The sequence below is a fragment of the Curcuma longa genome, chromosome 2, assembly GCF_044706935.1.
Source record: "Curcuma longa cultivar G26 ecotype Majalengka, Jawa Barat chromosome 2, ITB_CL_G26_1.1, whole genome shotgun sequence".
NCBI lineage: Eukaryota > Viridiplantae > Streptophyta > Magnoliopsida > Zingiberales > Zingiberaceae > Curcuma > Curcuma longa.
In genome coordinates this window covers 9,458,559-9,473,140 of record NC_133862.1, presented here as the reverse complement: position 1 = coordinate 9,473,140, position 14,582 = coordinate 9,458,559, and the positions used below count along the sequence as shown (strand labels likewise).

General features: G+C 36.8%; 1 protein-coding gene across 1 annotated transcript; it reads right to left on the bottom strand.

Moving 5' to 3' along the window:
* Positions 1–2,275: 2,275 nt before the first annotated feature.
* Positions 2,276–13,831, bottom strand: LOC141821044 (protein arginine N-methyltransferase 5). The gene is made up of 23 exons (XM_074708399.1): positions 13,252–13,831; positions 12,186–12,300; positions 11,564–11,673; positions 10,267–10,353; positions 10,095–10,166; positions 9,722–9,813; positions 9,550–9,625; positions 9,356–9,442; positions 9,034–9,121; positions 8,861–8,955; positions 8,754–8,789; positions 8,596–8,664; positions 8,146–8,214; positions 7,957–8,010; positions 5,216–5,290; positions 3,974–4,066; positions 3,798–3,901; positions 3,651–3,699; positions 3,486–3,572; positions 3,197–3,299; positions 3,016–3,103; positions 2,829–2,922; positions 2,276–2,738 (listed from the first exon to the last, which is right to left on the bottom strand). Exons 1-23 carry the CDS (start codon positions 13,384–13,386, stop codon positions 2,655–2,657), a joined length of 1,962 nt encoding a protein of 653 aa, XP_074564500.1. The 5' UTR covers positions 13,387–13,831; the 3' UTR covers positions 2,276–2,654.
* Positions 13,832–14,582: the final 751 nt, after the last annotated feature.

The following is a 14,582-nucleotide window of genomic DNA, read 5'->3' as shown; positions in this document are numbered from 1 at the left end:
AATTCTTAAAATCAAACTCATCAACCAATTAAATAAATTTTAAAATATAAAAATTTTAAAAGACAAACTGAAATTAAATTCAAAATAGAATAATCATCTCAAAAATTTAATTCATTTTAACCTCAAGTTCGATTACTTTATCAAATAATCTTAAAGAACATTAAGTTTAGCTCAACTTGGTTGCTCTAAGGATACTTGTATTAAAATAAATTTTTTATATTTAATTTTCTTTCTAGTGAAGACATATCTTTCATCTACTATTTTCTCTCTCATCAATCATCACATATCAATGCAATACACTATACCTTTATTCAATATAAAACAAGATTCTACCCCAAAATTATAGTGCGGCGATAAAAAGTAAAATTGACTCTTTAAGTAACAAGGATTTAAATCTTACTCCGGGCATATTACTTGAAGAGTTTAAAAAACTTATAATGACCGTCTGTATGGAATGAGATTTTAAATATTAATGGACTTATAAAATAATACATGTTCCTTGCCTGAGATCGCCTCAAGATAAATTACCAAATAACTAACTTTAAGATTAATGATGTCGCTCAAAATCCACGGGCAACTGAGCCAATGGGAGATCCTACATAGCTTCACAAAGAAAACAAAGGTTAGAATGGGAATCAGAAGTGTCCTACCTCAATCACCCCGACGTCCAAGTCAATATGTCGCCTGAAGATGAGGAAGAAGAACAAGCAATGACAATGAAGTGAAGTATGGAGAGTAATCTGTGTCTGTGTACGCAAGGGCGGAACCAGGCATAGTTGTACCCGGGCTGTAGCCCAGGTGGTTCAACGGCGACGATAAGAAAAAAATCTTAGATTTAGGGAGGAGAAGAAAAAAACTTAAGAATTAGCCCGGGGTATCCTGTCGGCGTAGTCCAATAGTTCGAATCAGCCCAGGTAAATTACCCGGACTGGCTCCGCCATTGTGTGTACGTGCTTACCTAAGCCTGTGAAAACAAATTCATTTTATATGGGGTCATCGGAGAGAATGTCACATCGACAGTAAAGAAAATATCTCATCGCTAGAGAGGAGGATCACATCACTCATGCCTAGTACGGTAGAAGACCATATTATATTAATGAAGTATTAAGTTACTTACTACTCTATGTATTATATCATCTCACGTATCACTCAAGTGGCTGTCAAACAGGCTAAGTAAGGGATGTCGTGTTGACAGAGCAGAGCTATTTGGGCAAGAGTGTTGACTCAGCGAAGTCGAGCCGATTGGGAAGTCAGTTTCCATCGAAAAGACCGTGGAATCGGTCGGACATGGAGTTGATCACGCGGTCGCTCTCACTTCTTCCGTCCAACGTGTTATTTCCATCTAGACTGGATCTTGATTTTATTGACCAGGATATATCAACCCACAATAAGAAGGAAGACTTATTGGATAGGAAATAGTTATGCTTTGTGCTAGTCTAAAACATGTCTTAAGATTGTTTCTCTACAAAATGTCCAAGTACAAATTGGAGACACAAAATGTTAAGGCATAACTAATGTTAAACCTCTAAACAGATTCAACACCATATCTTCTATCTCAATCAACTTTTCTTCCCCTCAACAAGTGTCTTCTACGTCTCGGTCGCGACCTGGAACGAGAATGATAAACTAGATTTACGAACAAGTGATCCATTATCCATATGCAAGTAAACTTAAGTTTTAAGATCATCAACCAGAGCAATCCAGGGACGTGGAGCTTACTTGTGTGCCAAAGCTTACTTGTTGTGTGTCGGGTTTGAAGCCGAGGGCGGAATCCTCCTGAAACTCACCCCTGCTTGCCTTCCGAGCTTCGCCGTCCGGTCTACTTTCACGGCGACAAGGTCTTCTCCGGCAAACAGCAGCTTCCTTGCTCGACTGAAGTTGCTGAAATCACTGATGCAAAGAAGGCCTATCACCAGTAGGAGCAGTGCGGATAACAAACACCTGAGCTTCTCCATCAAGTTGATGCTCCTCCTCTCAGATCATCGGATTCTCCTGTGTTTTCTGCACTCTCTTTCAATTCTTTATACACCACTGTTTTCAAACACATGTGATTGATCTTTGACTGCATGATCATGTGAGGTTTATGCCACAATCTCTGACCTTTTCCACCTCCTGTTTCTTCATTTGCTATAAATAAACATGATGATGCACACAGAACATGCTTCTGAAAAGTTTATTGATCCAAGAAGGAGAATGTATTCAAAGTATGAATAAATAAACAATGTGAAAAACTAAAATTCTTATTTCTTGCAATGCAAAAAGTGTAAGCCAACTCTTGATTCTCTCTGGCTGCAAAAACATGTCCAGCAGATTGCTAACTATCCCAACTCATAGCATTTCACTTGAAAATTCAACCAGAAATCAACCAAAATACAAATGGCAAAGCAATTACCACTATTTTTGAAGAACATGTCCAGCAGATTGCTCACTATCCAAACTCATGGCATTAATAGCAATAATGAAGCACTGGCAAAAAAAAAAAACTTTGCAAAAATTTGATTAACAGATTTCAGTAATGCGTTGCTGGTTTTGATCTTCCAATATTGGTTTCAGGCACAAGTGTGGATGTGAGACTGAGGATATTGTGGGTTGGGATGCTCCTTTGCATTCAACCAGCCCACACTTGAGCACGATAATAGCGGTGTGTGCAGAACTCATAGCCCGACCCAGTACGAACGACCGTTGCTGTTATGGATCGGAGAAGTGGAGGGTGAAGTCACACACCACTCGTACCAAACCTGCATGAAAGTGCAAAATGGTACCTCAAGGAAAACAGAAAATGGGATGGGATGTGCCAAATCCAGTACAGTAACTAAAAGATGAAGAACCTTGGTAGCACCAGAGCGCCGCCAAAAGTGAACTTCTATTGTAGACCCTCTAGGAACATAGAGAGGTTCCCGAAGAGGAAAGAATATGGGGAACCTAGAAGCGAAGAAGAAAATTTATGCATCAGTAGCCTATGCATATGTATGTTATTAGCAAATTCATAAGGGATGGATCAGAGATCGCGTGTACCAGCTAAACATATTAGGTGTCAGAGTGGATGGTTCAATGCCAAGATGAACGTCTTTATAGAGAGTTGCGTCAAAATAACCAGCAAAACCTATCCGAACGAATGTCAAAAGAAAAAGTTCCATAAATTATAAGGAATAAAAGTAAATGTGGCTGCTACAGAGAAGCCAACTTAGCAGCTTACCGTGCACCACAGCAGATCCAGTGTCCAACGGTATCTCAAATCGAAGCTTCTTATACCTTTCATTGCCTTTATTGGAGTATTCCGGGTGAGTAAATGTAAATACCTGATTAAGTATAACTAGTTTCTTAGAGAAGAAGTTAAATAGAAGCAAGAGGAACATATGATTCAATACCAAGTTATGCACCATAAATAACAGTAACGACCAAAAGAATGATCAAGTAATGATCAGCCAACTGCTTTATGAAATAAAGTTGTTAGTTCGAAAAGTTGTATGCAGGCAAGTTCTCACAGGCAGAGTAGGAGCAAGCCTAGCTACACGGTGCAGTTTTACAACATATGCAGTCTCAAAATGTGAAAGGTCTTTATGGGACTTCACCTGCATAAACAAAATTTACATAAGCATACACACGACCAAAATTAGAGATGAATCCTTTTCGGCTTTGTTAAGACTTACATCGTTATACAGTTTTGTTGCTGTCACTGGTTGTAGAAAACTTGTATACCTGGAGAGATCAACCAGAATTAATATCTTCGTATCAAATGCAATACCAGAACTACTAGAACCAAGAAATTCTCATCGGCTGAGTAAATAAGAACTCACGATGATGGAATAGAAATGCCATCAGGCTTCAAGAACCTCTGTGCTCCATCAAGGCATTCAGGGGAGAGTTCATTATCGCCAAATGATCCCAATAACTCACTCACCTATTAGAATATAGTTGGATCACATTATCACTATCGAGTCTATTATAGCACTGAAATGACCAAAATGTTTACCAATATATCAGCTTTTTCTGGGGCATTCCAACAACGCATGTCACTAGAAACTATGGTGACTACATCTTCCCAACCTTCCAGCTTTACCAAGCTCTGTTAGATAATAAGAGAGCCCCACACAATTCAGAACTATCACCTTATTTACCAAAGTTAGTACTACAAATTACAAAACAAATCCAATGCTAGTAGAAATTGTCACGATCCGAAGACTTCCATCTCAATATGGAGGTTAACCTCCCTAATCGAACAATATTCATTCCTGCATCAAAATCCATAAATAATACCCCAACAAGGGTACACAGATTGTACGAATATAAATATGCAATATTTTATTTAATGATGAAGATAATGTTCGACCCCAAAACTTGACTCTACCATACTATGACATGACTGACAACTGATCTCGCACAGACAATGAAATGAACAATGCCAAGATAACAAAATGTATGAGCAGCCAACTATGCAAATGAAATAAACTGAATGGACTCTGTAAACGTCTCCATAACTATCGCTAAGTATCTTTGAACAATCGTCCAACTTTATTGACCAAACCTCGAAAATTGCCTCAAGTCTGCGAATCTCAAATTGAAGGGTCTTCGCCGTGGGACGTCGGTGACACAACGATGGTAGTGTGATGATGACAGTGCTGGCTGCAAGGGCATTCAACAACCACGATGTGCGACGGAGGGTTTGAGGGTGGCGAATGTCGATTCCGAAAAAAACTATGGTTAAGGAAAGGATAAAAAGGGGAGGAAGAAGAACGGGTCTACCACGGGAAAAAAGGATTCGGCTACTGCTTTTTAATTGCCATTTTTTCAAAAAGGTCCAACCAGTTTCAGAATTTACAACTAGGCCCTTTCCCCATAATGATATAACAGAAATAGCATCCAATTTAACTTCTGCATCCCAGGTGCATGACTAGGTCAGAGAATTACAATCCATAGGTAGATCATTTAGCGACCAACAACTACCACACCGTTTCATAATGAGCATATTAGTGAGAATGAAAACCTCTCCTTTAGGTAAAAAATATTTGGTCAAAATAAAGAAAAAAATTGTTGCCCAAATAGTAAAAACTCATATTTTTATATAAATCATGAAATTCGAAGGGCCTACAGATTTTATGAGCTTTGACAAAGGAGAAGTAATCAAGTAGCCATCATGTTAAGAATAATTAGCACGAAGAGAATGATATTCCGGAGAAGTTATTGCACCTAGAATTAGAAAAAGGAAAGGACTCACATGGAGTGTGATGACAGCATTGGGATTTTTCTCTACTGCATAAACTTTCAATCTCCGACCTGTTTCTTCTGCAGCCTATGATATGAATAATGCATAAAACTTGTTTAAAACACAAATATCCAAACAAAAAAAATTCCTGACAGGTATATATATACAGTAAAATCAGTAAGAATAGACCGCTCTTGGTCTTTTACTCCTGAATGACATAGAGCAAGAAAAGACTTGCTTTAAGTTTTATGGCATTTGTGGATACATTACTCTTGGCCTATGATACTCCTGAATGAGAAAGAGTAAGAAGAGACTTGCTTCAAGTTTTATGCCATCTTAAAAATCTGAACCAATAAACTAGTCAATACTAATAACAACATTCATAACTACCTAACACTAAGAAAGGTCGTTGTTATTAAACCAAATGGCAAGGTAAATTTTACAGAAAGATTTTAGCTAGTAAATGTTCCATGATATATTCCAAAAACATATGGCTAAGAGGAGTTTCATGAACTGACATATAATTTATTAGCATTAAAAATTTGATAAAATGGTCATGTGAAAACAAGTCTAATATTGTTTTGGGGGCATAAATAAGGAATAGCAAATAAAAAAAAGAATGTTAATCACCTTAATTATACGAAAAGGGGGAAATTAATTAAAAAATGAAGTTAATATATCATTGCAATGAGACGCAAAAACTAGAAGGAAGCAAAAATAACTTACAATGGCAGTTAAAGTTAGCTGAAATAAAACTTAAGAAGTTAACAAAGAATTATACCAATGATTCCTTCAATCTCAAATAAGCACATGGTCAAATGATATCTACCTCAGGTCAACACTAGATAAAGAAAGAATAAAAGAGAGAAATGAAGTGAAATGAGGATTACAAGGGATCTCAAAAACGAATCTCTAAAATAGAATCTGTGCATGCTACAATGTATTGTAGCATGCAATAGACTGAAAGAAAAAAAGCATTTGAGAATCCTAGAGGAAAGATGAATACCACAGCCCAAACTTTTGCTGAAAGTAGTAAATTGATAAAACAAGACGTTTTCTTTGTTCCAAATTTCATTAGAAATGAATAGAACAGCTCGACCCTTGGTTGGAACTTGGAATCAACAAACAAAAAATATGATGTTTTTCTCTATTTTTGTATTCCTTGGAAATGGATAGCATGTTTTAAAAAAAAGGAGAAAAAAACAGTTCCAAGAAGGGGCAAAAGAGACAAGAGTACAAAAGCACAAGAAGCATCTTAAAGAAGCCAAATGTCATAGCCCCCTCCTCATCGACACAAGCGGAGACATGATAGAGAGGATAACATCTAGACTCATAGAAGAAAGTTCTGCCCTTGCATATCATAGAAGCAAAGATGTAATTGCTGGAAAGAAGCAGCAAGGGAAAAACACCCACTTTGCATATTCTAGACATAAAGTAAATGTAGTTGCTAGAAAGAAGCAAGCAAAATGAAGAGATTCTAGCAAAGAGTCTGTAATCTGCAAAAATCCTCTCAAAGGCTGCCAGTTGAAGAAGAATATGCAAGCAAACCAGATCTGGAAGAACAATAAGCAAAGAAATAGGCAGCATAAGATAACAGTTGAGAAGGCACAAGGAGTGAGATGTGAGGAGTAGCAAAGACAAAAAGGGCATAGAAGGAGAAGTGAAAGAGATGAGAAAGTAGATGAAGTTTGGGAGAAGAAAGGTGTTCACTGCACAACTTACAACAATCATGTAATTGGAAAAGCCATTTATGCACAGGCAGAAACATACAAAGGATAAGCATATAAATGTCAGAATGTGGATACCTTAAAATCAAAGAAAAAGGAATTGACTGTCAGGTTGAATCAGAAACCTTTGGACCGCCAAAACCACATGAGATGTTTGATCTAACTGATGAGAGAGAGGTGAATTTGGCAGGCAGTTGTCAAGGGATCAAGGAAGTGGAAGAGCAGTAGTGGCAGTGGAGGTATGGCCAGATCTACCACTGGGTAAGGTGCACATGTTATGGTGATGAATCATTGCATTTGCAGCTGCTGCACGAGATCCACAAGCAGAGAGATCAGCGAGGAGAATTGCTAGGTGACAGTTGCATGGTTGTCACTTGCATGCACTAGATGTCATTGAGAGGAAGCGCATGATTTCTCAGGGCTCATGGAGATAAGACTAGATCAGCCTGCTTGGAGGAGTAACAGGCGAAGAAAGCCAAAGATGACCTAAAGTGGTGGCAGCAGCTGGACTTCACATGGTGAAGGAACAGCTAGACAGGTAGTTGGATATTGCTTGCTTGAGGCAAAAAGAAGTGCGCAAAGATGTTGTGACGGGAGCCCGATGCATTGCTGGATGCGGAGGGACTTTGACACATTGTTGGTCGAGCAAAAAAGAGAACATGAACAAGATAAGCATTGAATGAAGAAGCATAATTTTGTGCAGTAAGGGCTTGAGTAAGGAAAGGGGAAGAAAGCAATGAGGGGAGGCCACATGCGGCGATGATGATGGAGACCACCTCCCCCTAAACGTAATACCTCTTTTGGAAAACCCTAACCTTAAATGGTTAACTTTGAATCTTTGATATTATGTTATGTTTGAAGAAAAGAAAATAGATTGCCTTATTTATATAAAATAACCAGTATATGTGGGTATATATAGGACACAGTATCAGACCCTAAACCTGCAACTAATAATAGGGACTAAACTCATTTTGCCTAAAAACTCAATTAGCCCAATACCTACAACAGCAAGGAAAAAGAAATTACCTGCAAAGATGCTCTTACAAGTGGTCCTCGTCCAGCTCCTACAACCATTAGTACCTTTTATAGAAGGAGAAAAACATGTTAGCTGCTTATAAAAAGGGGGATGGAAGATTTTTTGGCATTGACATGACCATTAACTAGCAAAAACCTCCAAGGACACAGATGTAACAAAGGGAAATTAAAGATGTTAACCGTTATTGTTGTTGATGCTTTCTCATCTGGGACCCTGTTAATCAATGCTTTACAAACTGCTCTCTGATACTGCAATGCTATAACACGATATTAGCATCATGCACGTGCTAAAAGTAACAAAAAGAGATGAGAAAAAATGATTGAGAATTTACGGGGAAAAAAAAGAGAAAAAAAAGTGCTTTCTCAGTTTATCCTATAACTTATTCATAGGCATACATTTTTTTCACCGATATTTCACAAATGAGCAACTAGCACATCATCTAGTGCATATTTTTACAGCCTTATACTTGCCCGTACAAGTTTCCAACGAGAATACAGTTTGGTAAAAATAAATTACTAAATTCTGCTGCATTACAGGAGACTTAAAGTCATATTGAAGAAGATGCATGCAATAAATTCAGTTGTCATTGCAACTTCTCACAACATAGCTAATGGTTTCAGAAAACAAACCTGACTATACTTGACTACATCTTTCTCGAATGTCTCATAAGTTTGAGCCTCCAGATTATCCATGAGAGGCTGCAATAAAATATAGCCATGAACATATAAGACTGCCCTTAACAAAGAGAATAACTAACAGATTGGTAAACAAGTCTAACAAAACTAACCTGCAATGGCGATTGCAAAAAGTCCCTATAACCAAGCTGTATGAGCAACTTAATAAGTCAAACAATGATAAAGCAGCCATTAAAAAAAACCATGCCATCATTAGTACCTCAAACCTCTCTTGCTCAGGGAGAGGATCCAATCTTTGGTAGAGGTATGCAACATAGTCCAGATAAGGCTTCAATTCATGCTGGGCAGGTAAAGCTGAACAAATACAGGTAATCAAGTATACAGACAAATTTAGCAGTATACAACTTCAATTAGCCATGACTAAAACCAGACCTTCTATGGGACTATCATCATCGGTAGCGGGCAAAACTTCATCACTATCACCAGCAATATTGTGAAGTAAGCTTCCAGAAATTACTATCTGAAAAAACAATGAATCAAGGATCATAAGAACAATAAGAAATAAGAAGATTGCATGAATAATGTGTTGACAAATGCAGACAAGCAACAGTAATCAGAGAAATTAAAAGCAAGATGGGAAGTGTAGACTAAAATTTTGATAAATACAATTAACATAAAACAGAAGAAAATCATGGATTAAGAAATAGTGAAAGTCTCTTAGTAAGAAAGTAAAAAATTACAAAGAAAAATTCACCTGAACAGAATGATTATAAAATCCTGTTATCAATTTCTGATGCCGCTTAGATAAACAGGGGTATCCTCTAGCATTTGTCAAGAAGGACTAATTTTAAATAAAAAAATTTTAAAAAAAAAACAGTGAGAACTTGAATCAAAACAGAACAGATCAGGTAGCATCCAAATTAAATCTTCAAAGTTGAGAGAATGCACATTGGTATGAACAATAGCTGCTCTAACAGGCTCTCCAAACCAACGCCAGACAGAGTTGTTACATGGCAGAGAACTCCTGATCCATGATTTCCAACATCACATCCAAGTTTGAGAACCATCAAGAATTAATTTATAGAGTATGAAAAAACATAAAGAAACTAGCCCAACTTACAAAACATCAAGAGCTACACCTAGCTGACTATGATGCTCACAGAGCAGTCTAAATGTATTCCAGCATTCCCATGAATCAAGCATTCTTCCACCCTGTGAAATAAAAGAGCTTATGACCATAGCAGATGGCAGAGATATCACATTTCCTACAAGACCAGATGTGAAACCACCACAACCAGATAGGCATATATGGCTTTGACAAAGTTGTGGTTGTAGTGACTAAACAAACGACTGCATTGGCTGCAAACACTAAACTTATCCCATGAATAGTAATTCACTGGAGGAAATGAATATTCAGAATTGAAATATAGGCATTAATAGTTCAACCTATAAAAGAGCAGTAGAAGTCAGGCAGTGTCTGAAACTCTACTTACAGGAAGGTCACAATTTGCATCTGTAGATCCATCCATGAGCTCAGATTTTTCCAATGGTACTCTAAGCCACAACTTATTAAAGAAAGAAAAAAAAGTAAGAGAATAATAAAAAAAGATTAAAAGCCACCAAATTACCCATAACAAAATAAGACATTAATCTGAAGCAACAAACCTGCATGTTGTTTCCTTGTAAGATCTGATTCACACATCTTGCGTAATTACCACAGGAACCTCCCCTAGGAGTGGGTAAAATGCAAGCCTGTTACAAAGATTTGGAAGTGTATCATCAAACTATTGTTTGAAGAACACAGATCAAATTGGTAGAGTCTCAGACATTTAATTTTTTATGAAGGTATTTTTCTGTCATTTGAGCTTTGTGGATGGCAATAATTGATACCAGTAGTTCAACGAAGAGCAGCAACATCTCCTTTTGTTGTCCCAGTAAAATTGTCATTTTTCACTCCTAACACCATTTAGTCCTTATTTCCATATCTTATCAGATCAAATAATTTACGAGCCTCCAACAAAAAGTTCAAGCAATCTAGCTGTCCCTCAAATTTATTCTCCACCAAGGGCTAAAATTGGTTTTTTGTAAAAAAAAAAAAAAGTACAATTCTAAGGACATCTTTCCTTTTAAAAGCATAAATAAAAGTAGAGCTAATTATATTGGGCATCATGCAGCATGCTTAACAAGGTTTGCAAAAGAAAAAATTGGAATTCGAGAACCTTCTGAATTATAAATATTGGGAAATTTTATTTTATTTCCTCCCACCCCCTACCCTCCTCCCAACAAAAAATATCTTCAGACCCATCGTAAGCATTCGCAAGCAACGCAGAAGTTTGCCACATCATCATTCCATATGAAAGAATAACACTGTTAATGGCTATGAAGGGTAAAATGGCATGTTTGAGAACATTAGGAGCATTGAAATGTTAATTAAGTCAAGCTATCTCTATTATTTTAGAGTGCTAAAATTTGCAGCTAGATGATACAATTAAAGAAACTTCTCAGAGTATAAAAAATGTATTCCTATATAAACATATTTTAGGAGATTCCAAAACAAGGATCCAAAAAAACACCAGAATAAAGGATAACAAAAACAAAAAATTTGCAGGGAGGCACTTCGACAAATACAATCTCTTCATACATCTCATTAACAAAACATCCTCAAAAGGTTTGCTAAAATTGAAGCAAATTAATGTGCATTCTGTGTGAAAAGATGGGAGTACTAAAAAAGAACTCAAATGACATAGCTCACAAATGTTTACTATTATTAAGGAACCATAGGATAAAGCAGCAGAGACAAACTAAGTCAATTAACCCCACAACAACATATTTGAATTCCATGTGGTACTAAGCAAATAATAAAAAGAATAAACACACATAAGGAACATTAGGCACAATGTTGCACATCTGAGCATGTAAAAAGCCTACACCAAGAAATAGAATTTGGGAGTCAATAGAAAACCTGCAACGACAGATGTGAAGCCCATGCAATTTCTTGCTTCAATGTAATTTCAGAATCTAATCGAACTTCTTCATTGTCTGAATCTAAATCAATCCATGAACTAATTTTACCTAGCAAAAAATGTTCAGTTATATCAGAAACAAATAAATATAGTCAGCATATCAATTGTCAAGTGCTAACATGCAATAGTCAATAACATAATACTTAACAAGCCAAAAGAGTTGCAAAGTGGAACAAAATATGCAATCCATGATTAGTTAACTTTTCTTGCAAACTTAACAAACAAGCAAGGTGCAAAATACCAATTCCAGAACTAGTTTAGGCCACTAATTGGAATGGTTTTGAAGCCATAATAACCTCTGCTGAAACATAGTTACCAGTGTTGGCCTATTGCAATACCGGAAATGAAGGGGGAGGAAGAAGACAAAGCAAAGGAAAAGTACAAAAATTTCAAATTTACAAACTAAAGAGTGCTCACTTAAGGTGAGCAAAATGAAGGCTTCTTAAACTAGTCTAAACACCAATTGTATCAAAACTAGAAGCATATCAAAATAAATAGAAAGAAATTACGTAAATACATATCAACAGCACAAGCAGAGCAATAATTGCAAGCGAAACATACCAACAACATGACTGCTCCACTGCGAAGGGTTAAGCACTAAATCAGATGCTGAAACAGGTAAAATGGTAGCGCCCCCATTGTTATTTCTGATGGAAGGCCTATAGCTAGGGTCAACCTGAACAAGTAGTTAAAAGTAAGAACTAAACAGGGCAGGGCAAAGGGGGAAAAACACATTCTGTATATAAAAGCCAACCATATTAACTTGATAAAACTTTAAAACGGGTGGACCTATGAAATTCAGAAACTAACATTAGCAACTGCATTTCTCAATGTCCTAAACATTAAATGATTTTTGTGAATCTTTTAACTCTTTAGAAGTCTAGCCATGAAAGAAGCATATTGATATATGCTGAGACAAAAAAGCTTCAACAGTTAACCAATACATAAACTAGTGGTTCACTTATTCAGTGAACTATCTTGAAGCGCCTATGGCAATCTAAATTGTATCTCATTGCAAATGCCAAAAAATGTAATATTTGAATGAATGCAACACTGAGTTCTGACTTATCAGGAATGCATTGTAAAATTAGAAGACTTAATATAACTTATGGAGCATTCAACGAGATAGTGAAGTACATATAATAGAAGACAAACATAGAAGAAGTTGAATCATATACCACCGGTTCTGGATTTGAACAAAAGCTTGTATTTTAAATGATAACTATTTAGTTAATTTGTTGATTTTAATTATTCATCCATGCAATCCTACAATCCTTAGCATCCAATATTCTCCAACTAGACAATTCACTCATTACTAAAGACAGTCATGATTGTCAAAGTAATAGAGAGGCTCAATTCTCATTCTCCAAGTTGGATGCCAAAATTTTAACTACGTATGTGCTTGATAATTACTAATATAAACCAACATCCAACTACAATGCAACTCATTAATCTGACTATTTTTTCTACTGGCGATTTAGCTAGAATTACAAATTAATAAGACTCAAAGAAAAATCAAATCTTTTAAATAAGGTGAAAAAGGATACCATGCACAAAACGCAAGCATAAGGTTTATTTATCAGCAATAAAATGAGAAGAAAAGAATAGAGCAGTGACGGTTACTAACCAGAGGAGCCACTACAAAGTCGAAGCCACCAGAAAGACTATAAGTGAGCAGATGAGGCATATCATCATGGAATTCCGTCTCAATTCCACAATATCGTGACTCACTTTTGTCTCCTGGTCTCTGCCCAAGCGGCATTTTTGGAATCAAAACAGTCTAAATTCTCCCCTGAATAAAAATGCGCTCTAAAGAAAGAGGAAGTAAGGATCTCTGAATAAACAAAGCACGAGAAAACTCCGACGACTTAGCAGAGAAACAGGATCTTCTAACAGAACGTGATTGTTTTCTCCTTTTTTTTTTAGTACAATCTGCTAGTACTGATAGTAAAAACCTCGAATCTTAGCATTCAAATTCAGAATGCTTCAGCTCAGCTCCGACCACAAATCTAAGCGGGAGAAAGAGGATCCAGGAACCGCCGTACAAGCACCTCGTCGACTCGGGACGACTCAAAGGGCGCCTACGAAGAACCCAGAGAAAGATCCCGACGAGAAGGAGACAAGACGCTTCCTTTCGCCACCAAACTCCGACGAGCGAGGTGGAGAACGGCGAGGCGGCGAAGAATAGGGTTTAAGCAGGGTTTCACCTCGCGTTCAACGCCGAACAACACGTCTGTTATATCATTGCGAACGGTCAATTTCATATATAGTCTTATAATTTTCTTAATTCTATTAAATTTATTATCTTAGCCGAGCCCTTCAAAGGTAATTTTCTAAAATACTCTACCCATTTGCAGAAACTCCAGGCAGGTCCTCTCATCCCAAATTTCCTAAACTACACCAAAAATGTATCACTTCCTCAAAAAGGAAGAGAACACAAAAGATCATAATTGAAGATAAAATATAAAATTTTAACGAAGTCAAGATAATACCCTTTCTTGTAGTGGTCAATGCAATTTTATGATTTACCTTTTCATAGATGATCATGGAATCGATCATTGAAACCGCTAGGAAACGGATTCTACTTTTTTAAAAAAATAAAATAGTATAATTTGCCGAAGAATATCTATGTCCTCCATAAATGATATGCTCCATGAAAAGCCAACATGAAAAGTCAGCATGATAGACACAGGCATGAAAATGGGACCCACCTGCATACAGATAAGACCTAGCCCTATGTGTATGTCATGCCTTGTCGAAGAATTTATATGCCCTATCATTACTCATTTTCAAATGAACTCAACTCGCACATTATCATTAGTTATTGTGATTTTTAAATTTTTGAAAGCCATCACCTTCAACATAAAAGGGAAATCTATCCACCACAACGACTCCACACGATCGATCCGATGACCATCTATAAAGAAGTAAATCGAGAAGTTACAATTGACCACGACG

Coding starts and splice junctions, on each gene's coding strand:
- LOC141821044 (XM_074708399.1), bottom strand. CDS start 13,386: ATGCCGCTTGGGCAGAGACCAGGAGACAAAAGTGAGTCACGATATTGT. Junction 8,215..8,595: donor ATGTAGTCAAGTATAGTCAG/GTTTGTTTTCTG, acceptor ATAGCATTGCAG/TATCAGAGAGCAGTTTGTAA. Junction 8,011..8,145: donor AAGCATCAACAACAATAACG/GTTAACATCTTT, acceptor CTTCTATAAAAG/GTACTAATGGTTGTAGGAGC.